At 44.7% G+C, this 26,427-nt stretch overlaps 1 protein-coding gene across 8 annotated transcripts in view; it reads left to right on the forward strand.

The window, feature by feature from the left end:
• FBXW12 (F-box and WD repeat domain containing 12) overlaps positions 1 to 26,427 on the forward strand; it is a 50,768-nt gene that overhangs the window by 8,056 nt on the left and 16,285 nt on the right. For 5 of the 8 annotated variants that reach the window (XR_014077635.1, XR_014077625.1, XM_081572827.1 and 2 more), the window contains 7 exons: positions 917 to 1,077; positions 1,543 to 1,661; positions 5,723 to 5,932; positions 20,377 to 20,535; positions 21,950 to 22,160; positions 23,244 to 23,422; positions 23,513 to 23,640. Coding sequence is in view for 6 of the 8 variants with exons in the window: in XM_081572827.1 (XP_081428953.1) it covers positions 917 to 1,077; positions 1,543 to 1,661; positions 5,723 to 5,932; positions 20,377 to 20,535; positions 21,950 to 22,160; positions 23,244 to 23,422; positions 23,513 to 23,640 (1,167 nt within the window). In the remaining 2 variants the exon portion in view is untranslated. Of the gene's footprint in view, positions 1 to 130; positions 320 to 410; positions 1,078 to 1,542; positions 1,662 to 5,722; positions 5,933 to 20,376; positions 20,536 to 21,949; positions 22,161 to 23,243; positions 23,423 to 23,512; positions 23,641 to 26,427 lie in introns of those variants that run through there. The other 3 variants (XM_081572842.1, XM_081572868.1, XM_081572852.1) reach the window with 3 other exon arrangements.

Below are 26,427 nucleotides of genomic sequence, written 5' to 3' on the forward strand. Positions count from 1 at the left end.
GTCCTTTCTGCTTTTTTCACCTAAATGAAAATCAACAACATGAGAGTAATGATGTGAGGCAGCTGATATTCAGCCTCTTATTCATTTCCAGGAAATGAAACGAATGTTGAAGGTGAAGGCTGTGGTGGAGCTGATTCTGTTTTTTTTTTTGACAGTGCCATTCAGCTTGCAGGATCCTAGTTCCCCAACCAGAGACTGAACTAAGGTCCTCAGCAGTGAAAGTACAGAGTCCTAACTACTGGACTGCCAGGGAATTTCCTGAAAGCCCATTCTTGTCTGAAGGGGACAGTTCTCTGTGGCCCTAGACAAGTTTTATCAGGTGGTAATTTGATTTCAGTATAGCTAAATCGTGTTTTACCTGACTTGTGTGTGAAATTTGATTTTTAAGTGTGAACAATTGCTTCATGTAGGCCAGTCCTATGCAAAGGGATTCCCTAGTGGCTCAGACAGTAAAGAGTCTGCCTGCAATGCAGAAGACCCGGGTTCCATCCCTTGGTTGGGAAGATCCCTTGGAGAAGGAAATGGCAACCCACTCCAGTACTCTTGCCTGGAAAATCTCACAGACAGAGGAGCCTGGCAGTCTATGGAGTTGCAAAGAATTGGATGTGACTGAGTGACTTCACTTTCGCTTTCAGTCCTAAGCAAACCAGACAAGGTAATCTGGATACCCATTCTGCCCACAGGCTGTGAGTATGCTATTTCTGGTAGAATAAGCAGAGTTTCAGTGAGTACAGGAAAACCTGCATCCCACCTCAGCACTGGATCCCTCAAAGGAAATTGAGGCCTATGTAGGCAAAGTGAGTTGTCCAGGCTAATGTTAATAGATGTTGAAACTGGGAATTGAAGCTAGGCCTACTGATGCCAAAACACCTTCTAATGACTCCTCTTCTGCCTGGGACTGGGGCCTTTGTTTCAGGCAGCTGTGTCTGAGACGCTGGTCCTCCTGTAAAGCCTCCCAGATGACCCTGGGCACACAGACATGGAAACAGTACTATCTCCGCCGATCTGAGCTCGAGTTCCGAATGGCATCTGGGCGGCCAGAGGATTTTACCTGCAGAGCCCTTGCTGGGCACAAAGGTATGGGGTGATGAAGTGGAAACTGTACATTCCCACTGCTTCCCTGGTCATGTCTCCAGGGATTTGGTCTTTCAGCCAGTTAGTTGGAAATGAGGATATGCCTCATTTAGTTAGTTAATGAGGATATGCCTCACTCAGTTAGTTAATGAGGATATGCCCTCACTGAGTTCTATACTTGTTCTGTATAATTTGATCCTCAGAGAGATCATTACATCTGTTTCAGAGTAGAAAGAAACTAACATAAGGAAGTTGTTCACAGTTACATGATCAGTGGGATGGTAGGCAGTCCTGGGCATGATACCCAGGTTAAAGTCTGAAGCCCTAACTCTGTGTGTCCACCACTGTCCCCTGAATCAGCACTGCCTCTGAGAGAGAGAGAGGGATGACTATCACACCTGCCAAGCTGAGTGTTCATATCCTGAGTACCCATATGTGCGCTCAAGGCAAGTCTGTGTTCTGTTTCAGGAGAGATAGATGACATGGCCTACGTCTCAACCAACGAGTACCGGTTTGATGGTCGGGAGAAGCCTGTGGTATGCACCGTGTCCTCAGATGGCACCGTGCGTGCCTGGGACCTGCATGAGGTGAGCTGCCCGGGAAGGGGCCAGGATGAGTGCTATGGATTCTCCTGGGTCCTCAGTCTTGCAAGGCCCTTTGGCTTTATTCTCTTTAACCATCACAGTCAACTTGTGAGGTGTGGGAGTCCCATTGTACAGTGAAAAGAGTGAGCTGCAGGAGGCTCAGTCACTGTGCCAGGTCACTCTTCAAGCTTGAGTCTGATCGCAAATGCCCTTGACTGTCTGCTACCCTGCCTCAGGGAGATGGACATTTTTACAGTGCCTGATGGAGGCTGTTCATGCAAGGGGATGGCAGCTGGCTTGCCCAGTTTTGTGATGTCCACATTGGAGCTGATGCTGGCCTCTGGGTGGTTTTGCCCAGATAATGCAACTTTTACTCACCCATTTGCAAACTAAGTGTTAAAAACTTCGATAACTTATTAGTAATTTCAGACTTGGTTGGCACTTATAGTTAAAAAGTTTTCCTATCCATTTTCTCGTTTGATTCCCACAGTAGCCATTATTATTCACAGTATTCATTATTAGTATCATCCTAATTTTATACAAGTTTAGACTGAGACAAAGAGGAAAGGCATCTGAGTTGAACCACGTGGTCACTTGCAGATCCAGGGCTTCTGCCTGGGGCCATGGATCTTTTCCTGGAAAACTAGATAACTTCATGTTTTCAAACACCCTAGACAAGGAGAGGTTCCTCTAGGGCCTTGCATTATTAAGTAGACAGACTTGCTGAGGTGGTTGCTCATCTTGTGCTATTGTTCAGGTTTGCTGGACATGACAGTTTCCTTCCAAGTGAACTTAGTGCAGAGAGAGCAGAGGGAGAGCTCCTGAGTAGGGCACCAGGAGGCCCTACCTAACTTCCCGCAGATTGCCTCCATGAACACTGTGGTCAGAGACCTCTGACTGTGATCTGTGGGCTTGACTTCTCAGTCCATGTGGAAGCTGCATTCTTGAGTCCCTGTGCCTGCCTTGGGGGTTGCTGCTCTGCCCAGACTTCATGGTGGAAGCTATGAGAGAGAATGGTGTAAACCGTGTTAGACGATGGGGGTGCCTGGCTGCCAGTGAATGAGGGAGTCCGAAAGCCCTAGTTGGGCTCCAGCCCAGGATTCCAAAACAGATGTCAGATGACAAACCAGTCTGTCTGAGGGACTCTAGAAACTGGGATAGGAACTTGGAAAGGGAGGAAGGTTGGGGGCACAGGATGGGAGCAGTGAGAGGGCAGAGGGGCAGAGCAATTTTGGAATGAGTTTTGGATAGTTACAATTTGCTTTGATTTTCAACCATAGAACACTAACAAGGCTTTTATGTAAAAGGAAAAATGGGACTAAAAGATAATTCATGAGAAGTAAAAAAAAAAAAATCACCTTTCCTTCTACTTTTCTAAGGTTATATTTCCAGAGGTAACCACTTTTTTATTCATTTCTGGTCTTATTAATTTTTATATTTTATTAGATTCTGTTTCTTGGTCTGTATCTGTTGACTGCTTTACAGAAACATTTTTAATTCCTAGGAACCCTTTCATATTCTCTGATTATTATTATTATTTTTGTTTGTTTAAAGGATACAGTTATTTGCATCATATGTTTTTCCTCCATAGTCAGTTTTTCAGTTGTTTATCACACATTTTTCTCTTCCATGTGCTTTGTTTTCCTCATATATATGCCATGATGTTAGACATAATTCCAAGTGAAGGTCTCTGGTGACCATGGGTGCATGTAGCTGGTTTCTGTCTCATTGCAGTTATGTTGCCGTGAAAGAGACCTGCCTCAGGCTGTGGACATGAGACCTTGCAGGCTTAGTAGGTTAGGGATCTTGGGCAGGAATGAGACCCAAAAGCTGGGAGGTTCCATAGTTGCCAAAACAAAAAGATCTTGACTTGAATAGAAAGAGCTTTGGTGCAGGGGTTGGCAGACCTTTCTGTAAGACCTTTTCTTTCTCTGGTCAGGAGACCAGAGAGCAAATATTTAAAGCATTGCAAACCATGTGATTCTGCAACAACTTAACTCTGTGGCTGTAATGCAAAGGCAGCCATAGATAATAGGTAAACAAAAGGGAGTGGCTGTGTTCCAATATAACTATTTATGGACAGTCAAATGTGAGTTTCATGTTGTTTTCAAGTGTCATGAAATGCTCTTTAGTTGTTTTTTTTCCTTTAAAATTCAAAAATGGGCAGTAGGCTGGGTTTGGGTACAGGCTGTGATTGAACTATACTGTGGTCTGTTTATTATAGGGCTAGACCACTCAGCTGGAGAAGGCAATGGCACCCCACTCCAGTACTCTTGCCTGGAAAATCCCATGGACTGAGGAGTCTGATAGGCTACAGTCCACGGGGTCGCTAAGAGTCGGACACAACTGAGCGACTTCACTTTCACTTTTCCCTTTCATGCGCTGGAGAAGGAAATGGCAACCCACTCTAGTATTCTTGCCTGGAGAATCCCAGGGACAGTGGAGCCTGGTGGGCTGCCATCTTTGGGGTCGCACAGAGTCGGACACGACTGAAGTGACTTAGCACCAGACCACTCAGCACCCATTCTCCCTGCTTCCCTATCTTAATCCCTTTTGTGAGCACATCTCCAATCTTACTTTATTTTTAAAAAGTTCAGTCATTCGGTTGGAGTCATGCAATATGTAGCCTGTTTCCGTGCTCTGTTCACCTGGTCACTGCTTTCGATTCTGGCATGAGAAGGGGAGTTTCACTGCCACTTTGCCCACTTCCGTACGACTGGCCGCTGGGGAGTAATGTGTGGTCTCCGAGACCTACTTGACACGGGCCAGTCACCGGTGCAGAGTTTCTATTAGTGATGGTCTTGTTAGCTGTTCCAGCAATAGAAATCAACTGTTGATTTTTTTTTTTTTTTAACTGTTGATATTTTGACATGAGGGGGAAGAAAGAAAAGAAAGGAAGAATACTGGGATATTGTGACTGGGAAAAGATTGTGCTAACAAGATAACACCTGATACAAAAAGGACCATAATAACTACAAATTGGAAAAAAAAAACAACTTGTGGCAGCTCTGGAAATCTCTGAAGCAACAGCTAGAGGATTGGTTCTCTGATGCCCGTTGTTAATGTGCCATGGGCCTGCTCTTTACCTCACTCTTCTAGTTTTCAGAATCCTGGGAGAGACCTTGGAGCTGGGAGTCAGCCCATCTCAGAGCAGTTGTTCTCCTCTGTGCTAATGGGCCATGACAGGGCATGGGCCTTGGCCAGGCCCGGCCCACGGTAGCCCCACTGGGCACCCCGATGGGAAGGGCGTGTTCTGAGCAGGGCAGCTGCAATTATTGAACAGAAACTGTTTGCATCCATGAGCCTAAATTAGCTTATCTGTAAACTTGGGCTCCCTGGGGACCAAGTGAGATACTCTGTGTGGAAGTTCTTTGTATGCAGCCCTCTGGAACTCAGGTCCTGAGTACAGCTCCAGTCCAGGGCAGGGTGGAGGGCGGTGTTGGTCCTGCCTTCCTGCCCAGCCTTCCTCTGTTAAGCCATAGTTGACCACTGGGAGTGCTTCAGACATCCCAGTGTGCGCCCCAGACCCCACCTTCAGTCCTCCTGGCCATGGCTCTAGCCCCAGGCAGTCTCCGCACCCACGCTCAGCCACTGCTCCCCTCCGGGACAAATGTCTCCTTTGTGGTAGAACGTTACTTTTTTTTTTTTTTTTAATGAATTTTATTTATTATTTATTTAGTTTTTGGCTATGCTGGGTCTTCACTGCTGCATGATCTTCTCTTGTTACCAAGCAGGCTCTAAGGGTGCGTAGGCTTCAGTAGATGTGGCACGCAAACTTAGTTTCCCTACGGCATGTGGAATCTTCCTGGACCAGGGATCAAACCCATCTCCTCTGCATTGGCAGACAGATTCTTAACCACTGGGCCACCAGGGAAGTCCAGAGGAACATTACTTTGGTGTTGTGGTCCATATCATGCTGTGCATCCTGTGAGGATGGGGATCACACCCCCTCATCCTGCATGTCCCCAGTGTGCACTGAGTGATGGTTGAATGAATGAAACTAGTAATTGTTTAGGAAATAAATGAGCCCTGTGTGAGCTTACATTCATTTTGTTGTTGCCTAGGGCATGGAGCTCTGGTCAAGCCCTGTACAGTCTGCTGCTCTGGTGAATCTGGTGACCTACCCTCGACTGCAACTGGTTGTCACTGTGGATGAGCGGGGACTGATCAAAGTGTGGGAAGCAGAGAATGGGTGTGAGCAAGCCGCCTTCTTGCTGCCCATGTATTCATCTGCATTGGAGGCCTGTGACATTCCGGAGGGCCCCCTCTTGCTGGTGAGTAACCTGGCTCCTAGGAGCCTCTCCTGTTTCCCAGCATCTGTGGACCTGGCACCAGACCACCGTGTCGGATGGCACCTCAAGCCAGGCCCTCCATGTGGCAGACCAAGTGACCTCATTATTCTGCTTGGTCCCCCCTACTCCTCCTTGCCTGCCGTGTGGATGGCAGACTCCACATCCCCCTTCAGTTCTAACGTGCCACAGCCTGCTCCCTGGACCCGTCTCTGCAACCTCTCACCCTCTCACAGTAAGGTCCAGCCCCATGGGCTGCCGGTGCTTTCTTGTCCACATCCCCCTTCTTTCCTATCTCCTGGTCCTGCTCATAGTCTTTCTTCCCCTTTGGTTACTTCTCACTAACTACATTCTCACCCTTCTCTCCCCCTTTTAAGTCTTAGCAAGGGCCCAACTCAAAGGAAAACTGAGGCGTGTTCGACAGAATGCAAGCATTTGCCTGAGATGATGAAGGCCTTCTGTTGCCAGGACAACAGAGGTTTGGACGTGATTCTTGGGTATTGCGAGGGAGCATTTGACCAGAGAGAAATGGCAAAAGTGGGTGTAAGTTGGCAGGTCGGGGATGTGGCTCTCACCTGCGGCAGTATCCTCCTTCTGAAGGGAAGGAGGTCTTTGAGAGTGTGGACAAGCTGGCCTCCCAAATACCAAGATGAGCAGACCCCCAGGAACAGTTTCATATGTAAACAGGACTACTTCTGTAAAGGAGCTAAGCTCATGAACAAAAACAGTAAGACCTGATGAAACATATTTCATATAAATAACTCTGTAGTTGTTTAAAGGAGACTTTGGAATAAATGTAATTAATACCTCGAGCAATTTGAGAATATATTGTATAGAGGAAGAAGAAGCCACTATAATTCTCTCTGGGGAATGATAGACCACATGATTCACACTTCCTTGTTGGTGAAGGACAGTTAGGAAAGTTAGAATATATATCAAGTCAGAGAGCTAAAAATAGCAAACAGTTTCTAGGCCAAGATTCAGAAGATGGCAGAAAGCAAAGTGCTGAGCCTAACACTGGGGCAGTTTCTGTTCTGGAGATGTTTACTGCAAGGCCAAGGAGCTGAGCAGGGAGATAGCCAAGTAGATAAAGGTTGGAGTACAGGGCCATCAAGGATTGGAGCCCTGTGAATCCTCTTACATTGGGTGTGTTATCAAATGTTGGAACCTGAGAATTGGGGGGAAGGGTCTGAAAATAAACAGTCTCTGCAATGGCTGCAGCTGCCCAGTTACCTGGTGGTAGTAAATGAAAATCCTTTCTAGAAAAAGATAAGACTCCCCATGTCTCTCTTTTCAAATACAGTGTTTAGCACTCCCTTAGAGATAAGTAGCAATAAGATAACATGACCTACCCAAGGCAATATACAGATTCAGTGTAGTCCTTACCAAACTACCAGTGGTGTATATTCTTGGGCTTCCCTTGTGGCTCAGCTGGTAAAGAATCCACCTGCAACATGGGAGACCTGGGTTCTATCCCTGGGTTGGGAAGATCCTCCGGAGAAGGGAAATGCTACCCACTCCAGCATTCTGGCCTAGAAAATTCCATGGACTGGATAGTCCATGGGGTCGAAAAGAGTGGGACACTGAGCAACTTTGACTTTCACTTTCAGAGATAAGTAGAGATAATATAATGTGACCTGCCCAAGGCAATCTACAGATTCGGTGCAATCCTTATCAAACTACCAAACTAGAGCAAAAATTTTTTAATTTATATAGAAACACAGAAGACCCTAGAATAGTCAAAGTAGTCTTGAAAAAGGAAAAGGGATCTGGAGGAAACAGAATCCCTGACTTCAGACTATACTGCAAAGCAGCAGTAATCAAAGTAGTATGGTACTTGTGCAGAAACAGGAATATAGATTAATGGAACAAAATAGAAAACCCAGAGATAAACCCATGCACCAATGGTCAATTACTCTATGACAAAGGAGGCGAGAATACACAGTGGAAAAAAGAGTCTCTTCAGTAAGTGGTGTTGGGAAAACTAGACAGCTATATGTAAAATAATGAAATTAGAACATTCCCTAACACCATACACAAAAATAAACTGAAAATGAATCAAAGACCTGAATGTAAGGCCAGACCCTATAAAGTTCTTAAGAGGAAAACATAGGCAGAACACTCTGACATAAATTGCAGCAAGATCCTTTTGGATTCACCTTCTAGAGTAATGAAAATAAAAACAACAATAAACAAATGGGACGTAATTTAAAAGCTTCTGCACAACAAAGGAAATTATCAACAAAATGAACAGACAGCCCATAGAATGGGAGAATAGTCCCCAAAATATGCAAACAGCTCATGGAGCTCGATCTCTGTCTGTCTCTCTCATATATATATATAAACAATATTTATATAAAACAATCAAAAAATGAGCAGAAGACCTAAATAGACATTTCTCCAAAGAAGACATTCTAAAGGCCAAAAAGCACATGATAAGAGACTCAGTATCACTAATTATCAGAGAAATACAAATCAAAAGTACAATGAGATACCACCTCAAACCAAGTAAGAATAGCTATCATCAAAAAGTCTACAAACAATAAATGCTGGAGAGGGTGTGGAGAAAAAGGAACCCTCCTACAGTGTTGGGAATGTAAATTGGCACAACCACTATGGAGAACAGTATGGAGGTTCCTTAAAAAACTTAAAAATAGAATTTAAAATATGATCCAGCAATTCCACTCTTGGGCATACACCTGGAGAAAACCATAATCCAAAAAGAATATGTGTATTCTAATGTTCACTGCAGCACTATTTACAATAGCCAAGACATGGAAGCCATGGGTGGTGACATGAGTCTTTACTTTGTAATAATTTACTGAGCTCTTATATTTGTTTTGTGCAATTTTCTGTGTGTGTTGATATACATCAATTAAGTTAAGCATATAGAAGAATTAGTGAACTGGAAGATTAAAGTAATTCTGTAGAATGCAATGGAGATATCAGGAGTGGTAAATGTGGAAGAGAGGCTGAGAGACAGCGACCAGTGCTTCTCAGACTTGAATGGGATGTTATTTGCCTGTGGACCTCGTTTAAATGAAGATTCTGATTCAGGGGGTCCCTGGGAATACCTGAGATTCTGAGTTTTTTAGGAGCTTCTTGAGGATATTGATACCGTCAGGTCACAGACCACACTTGGAGTAGCAAGGCCATAAAAGACCCATGAAAAATTTTAGTATTTGTTTATTTGATATCTTAGGAGTAGGTGAGTCAGGGTGAAACCGTTTAGTGTCATTTCATGGGGCTTCATAGAGCCCTGATCTTTTATGTCTCCGTGCAGAAAGAATCCAGCGAAAGGTGAAGTGATAGATAAGTAATTTATTAGAATAGGGTGCTTGTGAGGCTTACAAGCAGATGGGTGAGAGAGCGCTATGTCCTGAGAACTTAGTGGGCTACAGTTTTATAATCAAAGGAAAGGTAGGGAGGAGAAGATCTTCTTTGTCTTTCTTGAATAAATGTCATGCTTACATCATCAGTTCCTCCTCCAGGTTGAGCAGGGGAGTTTTCTTGTCCCTACATGGTCCAACTAGGTCCACAAGTTACTGTTTTCACGTGTGCAGAGAGCATGTCCTAGGGATCATCAACTGACTGAGCTCCCTGGGCAGGATATAGTCTCGTGCCACCATTGGTTTGCAGTTCTGGGGGCATGTGTCATGTTTCTGTCGCTGAGCAAGCCAGGTTGGTTTTGAGGTTAACCAAATTTACTCTCTTGAGTGATCATTAACTCCCAGGGGTCTCCCCAGTTTTTTAAACTTACAATCCCCTAGTGGGAATTAACTATTTTATGACCTACTTTGTCCTTTTACTTTTTCCCTGTCAAGCTGGGGGGTGTGGGTGGGGGCATAAGAAACGTTTGACAAGATGGTAGATATTTTTCCAAAATAGACTAAGGACATTAATCCATGAAGGTCAAGAAGGTCCTGCAAACCCCGAGCAAGGTAAATGAAAATAAATCTGCACATAGACCCATCAGAGTGTACTGAGATAATTGAAGACTGAGACAGATCTGTTTAATAGCAGTGAGAGGAAATAAAACTACCTTAAGTGTAATAGTAATGAGACTGCTTCAGGCAGTGGGATAATGATCACAGGTGAATTTTCAGAAGCAGCAGGAAAGATTGTTGAGCAAGAACCATGGTAAATCTTAGGAAATCTAAACGAATATCACCTGTATAAAGCAGCAGCAACAATGCCTTGTGGATTTTATATATAGAAATAAAATGAATGACTTCACCATTTAGGTTAGGAGAAGGTTATGAGGAACTAGGTCTACTAAGCTCTTTGAACTGTCCGAGATTAAATGTACCAATTAGCCATATACTTTATAAGGCAGGTTGCAAACAGTTATCTCTCACCTAACTCCCAAAATAGCATTCAGCAAATAGCTTCTAAATCATAAGAGGAAGATCAGTGTGTCTTGTGGTTTACCTTTAGGGGCAGGATCAACCCTGACCCAAAGTTTGGCTTGGTTATTGTCAACTGGAAAAAAAAAAAAAAGCACAACCTAGAAGTTGAGAGTTGTTTTATTCAGCAGACCTTATGAGGATATAGCATCTCAGATGACCTTAAGAAAACTGTTCCGAAGAGGCAAGGGTGGGGACCCAGGATATATAGGATTTTTTTGCAACAAGTGACCAGGGGGTTGGAACGTCAAAAGATTACTGTTAATTAAAGAAAACCAGGTATGATCTCTCAAGTTAAGGAATTTAACACTCTTCTGTGTATGGGAAAATGCACGAGTCTGGGCTTACTGAATTATCAAAGGAATGTAAGTTCCTTTGATATGCACCTTCCTTTAATGTGGGCTTTCCTTGCGGCTCAGTTGGTAAAGAATCTGCCTGCAACCTGGGAGACCTGGGTTCTGTCCCTGAGTTGGGAAGATCCCCTGGAGAAGGGAAAGGCTACCCAACTCCAGCATTCTAGCCTGGAGAATTCCATGGACTGTATAGTCCATGGTGTTGCAAAGAGTCGGACACAACTGAGCGACTTTCACTTCCGTTTTATGAACCTTCACTGTCTGGGGCCAGTATCCTGTGTTTTCACATCCTGAGTCCCCTCAAGGCTCACCATTGGGGTGGCAGTAATGTGATGGCTTGATGGCTGCAACATCCTTTGTTTACAGGCGGCATTTTTAGTTCTCATTATCAAAACTCATGAAGCCACACATGCTCCAAGGGGATGTGAAAAGATTCATTGGTTTCATTATCAGACTTCCCTGGGAGAGCAGGGCAGGCTTCTGGGAGTCAGCTCTGGAAATGGCTTGAGAGAGTAGGGAGGAGTGACTGGATCTAGTCTTCCTTCAGAGCAAGCAGAGCCCTCCTGGCATCTTGATTTGGGGCCTCTGCCCTCCAGAACTGTGAGAGAATACATTTTTGTTTTTATAAGCCACCCTGTCTTATTACCGCAGCCAAAGGAAACTAATACAAGACTCCTCTAAAACCAAACACTTAAGGAAGGGTTGGAATTAAAATGATGGGAAAATGATAGGCATTAGAGATGTTACCAGAAGCAAGCTGATACAGCTAGTAATGTTAGATGAGAAGACTGGAAGATGAAAGTCTTTCCTGAATCTTAGGGGTCATTTCATACCAGAATAATAATTAGGTAAGCCTCCCAGGAAGATACAGCAAGGCTAATTTTTTTTTTCTTGGCTTCGTTTTTTTGGTGTGGCTTTCGGGATCTTAGTTCCCCTACCAGGGATCAAACCTGTGCTCCCTGCATTAAAAGTGCAGAATCTTAACTACTGGACCAGCAGGAAAATCCCAGGGCTAATTTTGAATGTATTTTAGAATATGGTCTAAAATATATATTGAAAAATAGTGTGTAGAATTTCAAGGAGAAATGGTCAAAGCTACATGTATCATGAGACATTTCTTTTTTTTTTTAATTTATTTATTTTAGTTGGAGGCTAATTACTTTACAATATTGTGGTTGTTTTTGCCATACATTGACATGAGTCAGCCATGGATTTACATGTGTTCCCCATCCTGAACCCCCCTCCCACCTCCTTCCCCATCCCATCCCTCTGGGTTATCCCAGTGCACCAGCCCTGAGCACTTGTCTCATGCATCGAACCCGGACTGGCGATCTGTTTCATACATGATAATATACATGTTTCAATGCTGTTCTCTCAGATCATCCCACCCTCGCCTTCTCCCACAGAGTCCAGTTCTATGCATCTGTGTCTCTTTTTCTGTCTTGCATATAGGGTTATTGTTACCATCTTTCAAATTCCATATATATGCGTTAGTATACTGTATTGGTGTTTTTCTTTCTGGCTTATTTCACTCTGTATAATGGGCTCCAGTTTCATCCACCTCGTTAGAACTGATTCGAATGTATTCTTTTTAATGGCTGAGTGATATTCCATTGTGTATATGTACCACAGCTTTCTTATCCATTCATCTGCTGATGGACATCTAGGTTGCTTCCATGTCCTGGCTATTATAAACAGTTCTGTGATGAACATTGGGGTACATGTGTCCATGAGACATTTCTGTTACCTGGTTAAAGAGAGACGGTCTGGGTGGGCCCACTCTAGTTCCATGGACGCTTTAAAGGCAGAGCTGGTCACAGAAAAGGAAATCAGAGACACAGAGGGTGGGGGCATGGGGGCCTCCTGTGCTGGCTACCAGGTTGTTGGTGGGCCTGGAACGAGGATAGTCTCTGCTGCCAGCCAGTGGGCAGGGAAGCCTCAGTCCTGCAGCCACAGTGAACTGAATGGGCCCTCAAATGAGAACCCAACACCCTGACACCTTGACTCAGCTTTGTGTAACTTTTTATCCATTCCACGGGTTATTTGGAAGTTGTTAGGTCAGTGGCTCATTTCAAGTTATATTACATTTGTGTGTAAAGTTAGCATCAGGGTTCATTTTTACTTACAAATGGTCATCCAAAACTTACAGGAAAAGACCATACTTTCTTCATCAAATTACATTATCACCTCTGTTTTGTCAAAATATCAACTGACCAAATGTGTCATGGGTGTTCTATGTCAAACTTGTGGGTCAGTCTCCACTGATCTGTATGTCTGTCCTGATGACAGTTACACAGGGTCTTGTTTCCCACAGATTTTAGTTAAGTTGTGTCCTCCCACATTTCCTTTTGTTGAAAATTTATCTGTTTCCATGAAATTTTTCCAATGAGCTCGTCAGTTTCTATAACACTGCTTCCTGGGTTTTTGGCTACTTTGAATCTGTAGATTGATTTGGGGACAACTGCCACCTTAGTATTCAGTCTTCTAAGCCGTGAATACGGCATATATGTCCCTATTTATATAGGCCTTCATTTATTTTTCTCAACAAAGTTTTGTGGTTTTAAGTGAAAAGGGCTTGCACATATTCTGTTACAAGCATTTTTATACTGTTTAAATACTGTTTTAAAATATTTATTTATTTTCGACTGCATCAGGTCTTAGTTGCCACACTCGGGATCGCTCGTCACTGCGGTGCGCAGGCTCTTTGTTGTAGCACAGGGGCTTCTTCTCTGTTAGTGCTTGTGGTGCACAGGCTCCAGAGCCTGCCAGCTCGTTAGTTGTGGGGCACGGACTTAGTTGCCCTGAGGCATGTGGGATCTTATGGCTTCCCTGGTGATGCAGTGGTTAAGAAGCCACCTCCCAATGCGGGAGACATGGGTGCTATCCTAGGTTCAGGAAGATCCTCTGGAGCAGGAAATGGACACTCAAGTGTTACTGCCTGGGAAATTCCATGGACAGAGGAAACTGGCAGGCTACAGTCTTATCGCTTCCCAAAGAGTTGGATGTTACTGAGCACGCATGCGTGTGGGATCTTAGGATCTTCCCCAGCCAGGGATTGAACTCGCATCCCCTGCATGGGGAGGCAGATTTTTAATGACTGGACCATGAGGGAAGTCCCTTAATGTTATTTTAAAATTTACTTTTCCAAGTTTTTTTCATTGCTAGTATACAGCATATATAGAACGTAAATAATTGTGTGATCATGCTACCCAAGATGGCTCTTCTCTCGCTGTCTGTACATCTTTTGCTCAACCAGTCCCTTCTTCACCTACACCCTACTCACATGACCAACCCTCCCCCCCAATACATACTTGCCCCCACCTCTAGTTATCGATTATTCTCATCTTTAGAGCATCTTCTCCATGATAGCTTATGAAAGGGGTGGTGAGGGACGGGCTCCTGTGCTGGTTGCCCTGGTAACCGACAAGCCAACCTGATGTCAGTTACCTCTGTAATTGGTCCCCCTCCTATACATGGACGTCACCAGATGGTCAATACTGAAATCAGATTGATTATATTCTTTGCAGCTGAAGATGGAGAAGCTCTATATAGTCAGCAAAAACAAGACCAGGAGCTGACTATGGCCCAGATTATGAACTCCTAATTGCAAAATTCAGACTTAAATCGAAGAAAGTAGGGAAAACCACTAGGCCATTAGGTTATGATCTGAATCAGTTCCATAACTCTGACCATAAACTGGACCACAGACAGGAGGGGTTGCAGGAGTATTGAGGGACAGAAACAGGCTTGAATGAAGCGTGAGCCTCCTGAGCAGAGAGCACACAGGCTAATAATAAAGCCCTTCCTGGGAAAGCACAGTCTTCAGCTGGGAGAGAAAAAGAAGGGGGAAGGAATAAGCAAGAAGTGGGACGCAAGAGGGCCGGAAAGCAGGGAAATGAGTAAACTGTGTTAAGTCTGAATAAAGACAATCCTGGGCTTCCCTGGTGGCTCAGACGGTAAAGAATCCGCCTTCAATGTGGGAGATGCGAGTTCGATCCCTGGGTCAGGAAGATCCCTTGGAGGAGGAAATAGCAATTCACTCCAGTATTCTTGCCTGGAGAACCCCATGGAGAGAGGATTCTGGAGGGCTACAGTCCATGAGGTCACAAAGAATCTGACATGACTGAGATACTAACACTTACATTTTAAATCAAATCCCTTACTATTATACAATGGGAAGTGACAAATCCATTCAAGGGATTAGGGCTGATAGAGTGCCTGAAGAACTATGGACAGAGGTTTGTAACATTGTACAGGAAGCAGCGATCAACGTCATCCCCAAGAAGAAGAAATGCGAAAAGGCAAAATGGTTGTCTGAGGAGGTCTTCACAAATAGCTGAGAAAAGAACAAAAGCAAAAGGCAAAGGAGAAAAGGGAAGACATACCCATCTGAATGCAGAGTTTCAAACAATAGCAAGGAGAGATAAGAAAGCCTTCCTAGGTGAACATTGCAAAGAAATAGAGCAAAACAATAGAATGGGAAAGATTAGAGACCTCTTCAAGAAAATTAGAGATACCAAGGGAACATTTCATGCAAAGATAGGCTCAATAAAGGACAGAAATGGTATGGACCTAACAGAAACTGAAGATACTAAGAAGAGGTGGCAAGAATACACAGAAGAACTATATAAAAAAGATCTTAATGACCCAGATAACTATGATGGTGTGGTCACTCACCTACATCTAGGCATCCTGGAGTGTGAAGTCAAGTGGGCCTTAGGAAGCATCACTGTGAACAAAGCTAGTGGAGGTGATGGAATTCCAGCTGAGCTATTTAAAATCCTAAAAGATGATGCTGTTAAAGAACTGCACTCAGTATGCCAGCAAATATGGAAAACTCAACAGTGGCCACAGGACTGGAAAAGATCAGTTTTCATTCCAATCCCAAAGAAGGGCAATGTCAAAGAATGTTCAAACTATCCCACAGTTGTACTCATCTCACATGCTAGCAAAGTAATGCTCAAAATTCTCCAACCTAGGTTTCAACAGCACATGAACTGTGAACTTCCAGATGTTCAAGCTGGATTTAGAAAAGGCAGAGGAACTAGAGATCAAATTGCCAACATTCGCTGAATCATAGAAAAAGAGAATTCCAGAAAAACATACTTCTGCTTCATTGACTACGCTAAAGCCTTTGACTGTGTGGATCACAACCAACTGGAAAATTCTGAAAGAGATGGGAATACTAGACCATCTGACCTGCCTCCTGAGAAATCTGTATGCAGGTCAGGAAGCAACAGTTAGAACTGGATGTGAAACAACAGACTGGTTCCAAATAGGAAAAGGAGTACATCAAGGCTGTATATTGTCACCCTGCTTATTTAACTTATATGCAGAGTACATGATGCAGAATGCTGGGCTAGATGAAGCAAAAGCTGGAATCAAGATTGCTGGGAGAAATATCAATAACCTCAGATATGCAGATGACACCATCCTTATGGCAGAAAGCCAAGAGGAAGAGCCTCTTGATGAAAGTGAAAGAGGAGAGTGAAAAAACTGGCTTAAAACTCAACATTCAAAAAAATAAGATCGTAGCATCTGGTCACATCACTTCATGGCAATAGGTGGGGAAACAGTGAGAGACTTTAGTTTATTGGGCTCCAAAATCACTGCAGATGGTGACTGTAGCCACGAAATTAAAAGACACTTGCTCCTTGGAAGAAAAGCTGTGACCAACCTAGACAGCATATTAAAAAGCAGACATTACTTTGCCAACAACGGTCCGTGTAGTCAAACGTGTGGTTTTTTCCAGTAGTCATGCCATGTAAGAATTGGACCATAAAGGCTGAACTCCAAAGATTGATGCTTTTGAAATGTGGTGTTGGAGGAGACTCTTGAGAGTCCCTTGGACTGCAAGGGGATCAAACCAGTCAGTCCTAAGGGACATTAATCTTGAATATTCATTAGAAGGACTGATGCTAAAGCTGAAGCTCCAATACTTTGGCCACCCAATGTGAAGAGCTGACTCATTAGAAAAGACCCTGATGCTGGAAAAGATTGAGGGCAGGAGGAAAAGGGGGTGACAGAGGATGAGATGGTTGGATGGCATCACTGATTCAATGGACGTGAGTTGGAGCAAGCTCCAGGAGATGGTGAAGGATAGGGAAGCCTGGCATACTGCAGTCCATGGGGTTACAAAGAGTTGGACACAACTGAGCAACTGAACAACAGCAGCTACCCCCTCAATAGTGGAGACTGCTGCATGTGGTGGAATGTCATTTAAGGGCCTTGCTTCAGACGTAAGCTCCCCCATCCATTAAACCATTGTTGACTCCAGACTCTTCTGTCTTGAGGCTGTGTAAGTAGGTAGGGTGTAGACCAAGAGTAATAGGAGAATGTATGGTTTTGTATTTATAAAGAAATTGCCATGCGTGCACTATGTAGCATACATAGAAATAATTTCTGTATAAATACACATAGAAGTGCATTTGACTTTTGTACAGTTACCTGTATCCAACAGCCTTGCTAAATTTACTTAGTAATTCTTTGGTAAAAAAAGAAAAAATTTTTTTATTATTTTTTGCCCACACTCTGCGGCATGTGGGACCTTCCACAACCAGGGGTTAAACCTGTGCCCCTGTACGAGCAGTGCAGAGTCTTAACCACTGGCTCACCAGGGAAGTTCAACCTGTTAATTCTGTTTTTGAGGGGAGTAGATTAGTAGAAAATTTTCAAAGGTAACGACTTCTTAGGACACACAAAGGACTAGCAGTGTAGGAAAAAATGAACAATTTGGATTTCATCAAATTCAGAACTTTTTCTCTTTAGAAGACATTGTTAAGAAAAATAAAAGGCAAGCTTCAAACTGGAATAATGTATTTCCCATATATAAACATGACACAGCACTGTGTCCAGAATATATAAAGAATTGGTACCACTTAAGAAAAAGGACACAACGCAGCTTTTAAATTATGCAAAGGATTCGAACACTCCTCAGTTCAGTTCAGTCGCTTAGTCGTGTCCAACTCTGCAACCCCATGGACTGCAGCACGCCAGGCTTCCCTGTCCATCACCAACTCCTAGAGCTTATTCAAACTCATGTCCATCAAGTCAGTGATGCCATCCAACCATCTCATCTTCTGTCGTCCCCTTCTCCTCCTGCCCTCAATCTTTCCCAGCATCAGGGTCTTTTCCACTGAGTCAGTTCTTCACATCACATGGCCATAGTATTAGAGTTTCAGCTTCAGCATCAGTCCTGCCAGTGAATATTCAGGACTGATTTCCTTTAGAATGGACTGGTTGGATCTCCTTGCTGTCCAAGGGACTCTCAAGAATCTTCTCCAACACCACAGTTCAAAAGCATCAGTTCTTTGGCGTTCAGCTTTCTTTATAGTCCAACTTTCACAACCATACATGACTACTGGAAAAACCATAGCTTTGACTAGATGGACCTTTATTGACAAAGTAATGTCTCTGCTTTTTAATATGCTGTCTAGGTTGGTCATAGCTTTTCTTCCAAGGAACAAGTGTCTTTTAATTTCATGGCTGCAGTCACCATCTCCAGTGATTTTGGAGCCCCCAAAATAAAGTCTCTGTTTCCATTGTTTCCCCATCTGTCTGCGATGAAGTGTGGGACTGGATGCCATGATCTTAGTTTTCTGAATGTTGAATTTTAAGCCAGCATTTTCACTGTTCTTTCACTTTCATCAAAAGGCTCTTTAGTTCTTTTTCGCTTTCTGCCATAAGGGTGGTGTCATCTGAATATCTGAGGTTATTGATGTTTCTCCCAGCAATCTTGATTCCAGCTTCTGCTTCATCCATCCCAGCATTTCACATGATGTACTCTGTATATAAGTTAAATAATCAGGGTGACAGTATACAGCCTTGATGTACTCCTTTCCCGATTTGGAGCCAGTCTATTATTCCATGTCCGGTTCTAACTGTTGCTTCTTGACCTGCATACAGATTTCTCAGGAGGCAGGTCAGGTGGTCTGGTATTCCCATCTCCTTAAGAATTTTCCACAGTTTGTTGTGATCCACACAAAGGCTTTGGCATAGTCAATAAAGCAGAAGTAGATGTTTTTCTAGAACTCTCTTGCTTTCTCGATGATCCAGCAGATGTTGGCAATTTCATCTCTGGTTCCTCTGCCTTTTCTAAATCCAGCTTGAACATCTGGAAGTTCACAGTTTATGTACTGTTGAAGTCTGGCTTAGAGAATTTTGAGCATTACTTTGCTAGCGTGTGAGATGAGTGCAGTTGTGTGGTAGTTTGAGCATTCTCAAAAGAATATAATGAGATGGTCATTAGCACATGGAGAGACATTCCACACTGTCGCAACATCAGCAGAATGCAATTTTTTCTTTTATTTGGCTGCACGTGTTCAGTCATGTCCAATTCTTTGTGACCCCATGGACAGTAGCCTGCCAGGCTCCTCTGTCCATGAGATTCTCCAGGCAAGAATACTGAAGTGGGTTGCCGCTTCCTATTCCAGGGGATCTTCCCAACCCAGGGATTAAACCCACGTCTCTTGTGTCTCCTGCACTGGCAGACGGATTCTTCACCCCTGCACCCCCTGGGAAGCCCTTACTTGGCTGCACCGAGTGTTAGTTGTGGCACTTCAGACCTTGAGTTGCAGCACGTGGACTCCTAGTTGAGGCATGCAGGATCTAGTTCCCTGAACAGGGATCAAACCCAGGCCCTCTGCGTTGGGAATGGGGATTCTTAGCCACTGGACCACCAAGGAATCCCCGGTTTTCTTTACCTTAACACTTTATCTCTTCTTTTTCTTTATTTAGGCCTGTCACCTGTTTTATTTACTGTCTTTACTCCTTTACTTTCATGGCAGTCAGTGAGTTATTCTATTTTGTTTCTTCTCACTTTTTAAAGATGTATCATTTCCAGCTTTTTGAGAACATAAAATATTTACACGCTGTTCTTCTCTTGTGTCTGTCTTTTTTTAAATTAGCTCTTTGATTTACAGTTTAATGTATTTCGTAACAACACCAGTTCTTTTGGTGACATTTTCCTTGTATCTTGTGATTTGATGAACCCCATCCCCTGGTCAGGTCCCAAAGAAGGGCCCACGAATGCAGTTCTTGTATTAGCATTGTGGTTCTGTAGTCTGGGGGCTTGAAGAGTAACCTGGCTGGACACTGCATTCCTGGCTCATGCGTTCCTTGAATTTTGTGAAAATATTATGCCACATTGTTTTTGTTGAAAAAGTCTACTGCCACCCTTACTTCTTTTGTTAGATACTAGAGTTTTAAAAATCAAAAGCCTAAAGGATTTTTTGAAATATTTAAAGCCTAGCAGTTAGTTGTATTGTGATGTGCCTATGGTGACCATCCCAGCTCAACTCCCCCAGGATTTATTTCCAGAAAATTTTATTGTACATGAATTTTGTTTGTTTTTTTGACTGTGCCACGTGTTTGTTGCAGCACATGGACTCAGTAGTTTCGGCGCTAAGGCTTAGTTGCTCAGTGGCATATGGGATCACAGATCCCCGGTTAGGGTTCAAACCCACATCCCCTACAGATTGGAAAGTGGATCCTTTACCACTGGACCACCAGGGAAGTCCTTGTACATGGATTTTCAGTGTTAGTCTGTTAATTGTTTGACTTTTCTTCTGTAGGAACTTCATTTCTGTGTTTCTTAGACCCTTGCTTATCTCCTCGGACACTTTCTGATTCTTTTTGGCTCTTGATCCCATTTTTGTTTTGTCGCTTGCAGGCCGCCTGTGCTGAAGGGGCACTCTACACACTTACGGTGCCCTGGCTGCAGCTGCTATCCAGAGTCAACGTGTTTCCTGGCAACCCCACCAGTCTCCTCTGCTCACCTGACCGGCAGTGGGTGTTCGCATCAACCCAGAACTCAGACCTGAGCCCGGAGGTCAGTGGCGGGCTGTGTCCCTTGCTTCAGGGGGCTGGCTTTGTGCACAAGGGTGGTGGGTCCTATGCCCTAGGCTTTTGGGGTACATCTGGGGGGGCAGCTTCTCATGTAGGACCACACCCCACAGCCTGCATGGGTGATGATGAGTCATCTGTGATCTTTCACAGCAGTGACTGCCTTCTCAGGGCCACCAGCTGAGCTGATGGCCATGGCGGCCTCGCCCAGGAGCCTCTGTTCTTTCCAGGCTCCCGTGTTGCCCACAGGCTGGAGGGGGTCAGCTACCTGACTGAGATGACAGAATTCAGTTTTGAAAAGGTTTGGAACTTCTGGTGGAAATGCTCATGAGGTATTGATGGCCTGACAACAGGCTTCAACAAGAGTAAGGAAGACAGTGTCTGGGCCAGCATGGAGGAGATGCTTACAGCGTGGGGACTGTATCCATTACCTGCAGGCCCATACACAACTTGCCTGTGAGAATGGCTGTCTCTGCCAGTGATTCATGGGCTCAGAGATGCTCAGGCTGAGTGCCAGGGTCTCAATTGGAAGTGTGTGTGTGTGTGTGTGTGTGTGTGCGTGCGTGCACGCACGCGCACACGTGCACACAGGTGCACCCATGAGCTCTGTCGTTCAGTCGTGTCCAACTCTTTGTGACACCGTGGATTGTAGCCTGCCAGGCTCCTCTGTTCATGAGATTTCCCAGGCAAGAATACTGGAGTGGGTTGTCATTTCCTACTCTAGAGGATTTTCCCAATCCAGGGATCAAACCAGCCTCTTCTGTGTCTCCTGCATTGGCAGGCGGATTCTTTACCACTGAGCCACCCGGAAAGCCTGAATTGGAAAATTAGAGCAGAGTAAAAAGCAGGCAGCTGGAGAGGGTCTTGAGACATACTGGGGTCAGTGAGCAAGGAAGGACAGAAAAAGAGAAGCAGTGGCCGAGCTGGACAGGACTGGCAGTGCCGGGACCTGGGAGTCAGGGAAGGCCAGGGGTCAGGGCGGGCAGCCAAAGGAGAGAGGCCATAGGATCAGTGAGCAGCCACAAATCAGTTCCAGGGACCAAGAAGGGGTTTGGAGCCAGACTGCAAGAAGATAGGAAAGGAATATGGAGGAAGACATTGGAAGCAGAAGCAAGATGGTGACGGGCACTCAGGAAAAGAAAATCCGTTTATTTGATTCACGCATTATGCTGACCTCACTGGGACTGGTATGCCAAGATCTTTCCAGCAGGGCCAGACATGGGGTGGGGTTAACCTCTTTTCCCTGGTAAGGGCATTGGAGAAAGGCGGGTCCACATGAGGAACCTCATGAGACCCAGTACAGTCACCGTGGATATGGTCTGTGGGGGCTTTCGGAGTGCTCCTGGTTGGAGAAGTCATCTCCCTCACCGGCGATGAGACGTGTGGTGCTGTTTCCCCAGGTGTTCTACACTCACTCCTTGCTCTGCCGGTCGGAAGATGAGACCCCTGCCTCTGCCACTCTCCCCATCTGGCTGACGTCCAGAGCCTGCTGGGCCCCCGACGAGGCAGCCAGGGTGATGGTGATGCACAGAAATGACAACGGCATGCAGTTGGTTATCACCACCTATGAGCTAGGGACCAGGAAGTCCAGGGATAGAGCAGACATTCTCGGTAAGGATTCCCATGCCACCACCACTACCTTACAATGCTTCAAGCACAGATTCCTCATGTTTCCTTTGGGGCACTTTTTCTTTCCTCTCAGTGAATCATAGTGACCCCACAAATGTTTTCTAGTTGTGATTTTGTGTGCTGGTGGAGTGGTTGAACACTTGCTGTGTGTTGGGGCCCTCTGCATGGCCCTGGGATTCAGACATTAACTGCTGTCCACTCTTCTCCCTTCTCTGCTTCCATTCATCCCCACCTCTCCTTTTACAACTATGTCAGACTCACCACTCTCAGCACTGAGTGCACACAGAGATGAATAAAAGCCACAACTATCTCTTCCCTAAGGAGCTCCTAAGTCCAGTAGGAAAATAAGACCCACATCTTTGTCCTTTCCTGTCTACTCTGTTTTCCAAACCCCACACATCACCCTGATAGGCCTTTTCTTTGTTCCTTAGCATTTTTTCCTTTGTATTATATTCCTTTGTTTTCATATCATCATTTGACCATAAATTTTACTCTGAGCTTCCTGGCAGCCGAGGAAAAAAAGGGAAACAGGATGTGTAATATAATCCCTTGTCTGATACGAGAAAACGCATGAACTCTTCAAAAGAGGTAATTTTATTTTCCTGGTGCTAACTAAACTCCATAAGGAAATGATCAAATTAATTTTTTTTTTTAACAAGGAATGCTATACAGTATAAAAGAATCTTCAACAGTAGTTTTTAGCAGATGTCATAAATGTCATAGTTCTCACGTGGTCATGTCTTACATCGCCCTGTCTTGGATGGGGAAGGGTAGAAAGCAGGGTGGAAGCCTTACCCCTGGATGGTACCATGGGCCAGATACTGTCACTTCCATGTGCATATTGCCTTGAACCTCACAGTTCCCCTATAAAGCGACATAATCAGCGTTTGAGAGCTGATGACCAGTAGACTACGGGAGTAAATGCATGGGTCAGGACTGACTGCAGATGTAACACAAAGCCATTGCTCTTTTCATTATTCCACATCCTCTTAGGTGAGGCATGTCTATTCCAGACCCCCAGCTGCTACTAAGACATGACAATCTGTGTGCCTTTATTTCAAAAAGTAAAACAGATTGCGAGCTTCCTGCTGCCAGACACCATGATGGCTCCTCACCTCATGAAGAGCCACGGCTCCCAGGTGATCCTGCTGGTGTCCGGCTCGGAGCTGGTGCTCTTCACCATTCACGGCCTGCAGCTGGTGGCCTTTCAGGACCACCAGAGGCCCATCACGTCCATGTGGGTGGTGAGTGTGGCCCCTTGCCCCCTGCTGCCAGCCTCGTGGCTCCATGCTTTGGAGCCCACATTCCTACCTCACTTGGTTTTTCGTTTCAAGGACCAGACTCGAGTCATCACCTCTTCCTTTGACCTCTCCCTGCGAGTCTACATGTGGAACAAGGAAAATAAATTTCCCGTCCTCAAGAACTGCTACCATTTGCTTGGTGGGTCCCACAGATGGGCCAGGTAATTGCTTCTGACTTTTTAAATGTTACCTACAAAATGGCCTCTCCTGGCCTCCCAGCAGGAGGATACCATTGGCAAGACTGTGAATGGGACTTGGGGTCTTAGCCCAGCCTGCCTCTCCCTACATGGGGACCTGAGGCAAGTCACTGTTCATATTTATCTTCTGATTTTAAAAAAAGATGCTACACTATGCATCATTTGCATTATCTCCTTTAATATACAAAGCCACCACCTGCAGTTAGCATCACCCACATTTCCCAGGTGAAATCAGCGATGTGGGTTTTGCCCAAAGGCCCACAGGGATGCACAGTGAAGCCGGGGTCAGCCTGGATGCAGCCCTTACCCTGCCTCTGTAACCTGCACAATGCCAGGTCCATTTACCAAACCTAGGTGGCCATAGGGGTAAGACTGTAAAAGTTGGAGAGAATGTGATTTTTGTGCTCTGATTTACAATTAGAATTGGGGATGCTGTGCTTAGTCGCTCAGTCATGTCTGACTCTTTGAAACCCCATGGACTATAGCACACCAGGCTCCTCTGTCCCTGGGGATTGTCCAGGCAAGAATACTGGAGTGGGTTACCATGCTCTCCTCCAGGGGATCTTTCAACCCAGGGATCAAACCCAGGTCTCCCGCATTGCAGGTGGATTCTTCACTGCCTGAGCCACCAGGGAAGCCCAAGAATACTGGAGTGGGTAGCCTATCCCTTCCCCAGGGGATCTTCCAGACCCAGGAATGGAACCGGGGTCTCCTGCATTGCAGGTGGATTCTTCACCAGCTGACCTACCAGGGCAGCCCAGAATTGGGGGATGACATGTTTTTTCTTATCAGAGTAAGTCCTGCAAAGTAAGGACAAGGCTTCCAGATTGTCTGTTTCACTGGGTTACTTACGGTAACACCTCCTACTTCATAACCGTCAGTTACTTGTCATGAGTTATGGGATTAATTCAGCCTCCTGTGGCAAACATCTTACAGTGTTAATAAAAAAAAATACAATGCCCCAAACTAAATACTTTTACAATTAAAGATTTCTATAACAAACCTGTTTCCCTAGTAGCTCAGATGGTAAAGCTTCTGCATGCAGTGCAGGAGACCCAGGTTTGATCCCTGGGTCAGGAAGGTCCCCTGGCGAAGGAAATGGCAACCCACTCCAGTATAACAAGCCTACCTAGTTGCTGAGTTTGAGAGCCATAACATTCCATCTCCTCACTGCAGGCCGTGAGGGGTGGTATATTCCCTACTGAAGACCCTAATATGTTGCTATCTACCCTCCCCTGTGCTCAGGAGAGGTGGCCTTGCTCTGCTGTCTGTACCTGGCCGAGCCTTAGTGAAGCATGCCCCTCAGGCCGATGGAGGCCCTGATTACACGCCCCACATCCACTCATGACCCCTCAATAATGATTTTCTCCCTCCAATGGCAGGAGACGTATGTGCAAACACTTGTTGCCACTGGAAGGAGGCCACTGAAGAGCTTGCTAGTGATGTTGGTCTCCCAAGATGTGCTTTTTTTTCCTTTCCTTTTTTATATGTACCTTTAAAGAAGTCCCTATATCTTAAGTGAATGGTTAGAACATCTTTTCACTGAAATAACACTGTTATCAACTTAGGAAGCAAGTAGCACTTCTAGAAACTTCTTTTTTACATGTTTTTAAACACTGTTCTACATGCATCACTGAAAGCAAAACACATTCATTCACTGAAATATTCATTGTGCATGATTAGAAACTTATTTTTTTAATTACTATTTATTTACTTACCTCTGTGTTGGGTCTTCATTGCTGCATACAGGCTTTTTCCAGTTGCGGTGGCTTCTCTTGTTGCAGAGCTCAGGCTCTAGAGTATGGGCTTACTAATTGTGGCACACAGGCTTTGTTGCCCTGTGGCATGATGGATCTTCCTGGACCAGGGATCAAACATGTGTCCCCTATATTGTTGGCAGACATATTCTTAACCACTGAGCCACCAGGGAAGTTCCAGAAACTTCTTTTTTATATGTGTTTTTAAACTGTGTTATTCTGAGGCTTCCCTGGTGGCTCAGATGGTAAAGAATTCACCTTCAGTACAGGAGACCCAGATTTGATCCCTGGACCAGGAAGATTCCCTGGAGAAGGGAATGGCTATTCTTGCCTGGAGGATTCCCTGGACAGAGGACCCTGGCGGGCTACAGTCCATGAGGTCACAAGGGTCAGACATGACTGAGTGACTAACACACCCACTTTATAGGATGCTAAAAACATCCATTCACTGAAATGATACTGTTCTCAATAGGTATCGCACTCTTAGAAACATAAATGTGCTTTCATCAGATACCCTGGAATGTATTACAACCTTGAATTCTGCTCTTTCCTAATTCATAACAGATTCCTCAGAAATCCTTAGTTGATGCAAGTGGTAATTTCTCTTTGAGGGCTTCATTTGGCAATCATAAACCCAGCAACCTAGCTCCGTGCTGATCCCCACAAGATGGGCAGCTGTGGACTGCATTTCATCTATCTTTTCATTACTTTTTAGGAGCTTTTCAGTTTCCTAAAATGTTATAATCTGTGAACACATATTCTGATTCTCCAAAGAAAACGGGTATGTTAAACATAAATTTAATAGCAAACCGAGCAGCATACCCCTAGGAGAAATAAAACATGTCTACAAAAACTTGTACTTGAATGGTAGCAGATTTATTCAGAACACCCTAAAGGTACAAACAGTGCAGATGCCCATCAACTGGTAAATGGATAAATCCACTGTGGTGCATCCGTACAGGGGAATGTTATTCAGCCGTAAAGAGGATGGCAT

The sequence above is a fragment of the Giraffa tippelskirchi genome, chromosome 1 (genome assembly GCF_054371585.1).
Source record: "Giraffa tippelskirchi isolate mGirTip1 chromosome 1, T2T-mGirTip1v1.2.pri, whole genome shotgun sequence".
Taxonomy (NCBI): Eukaryota; Metazoa; Chordata; class Mammalia; order Artiodactyla; family Giraffidae; genus Giraffa; species Giraffa tippelskirchi.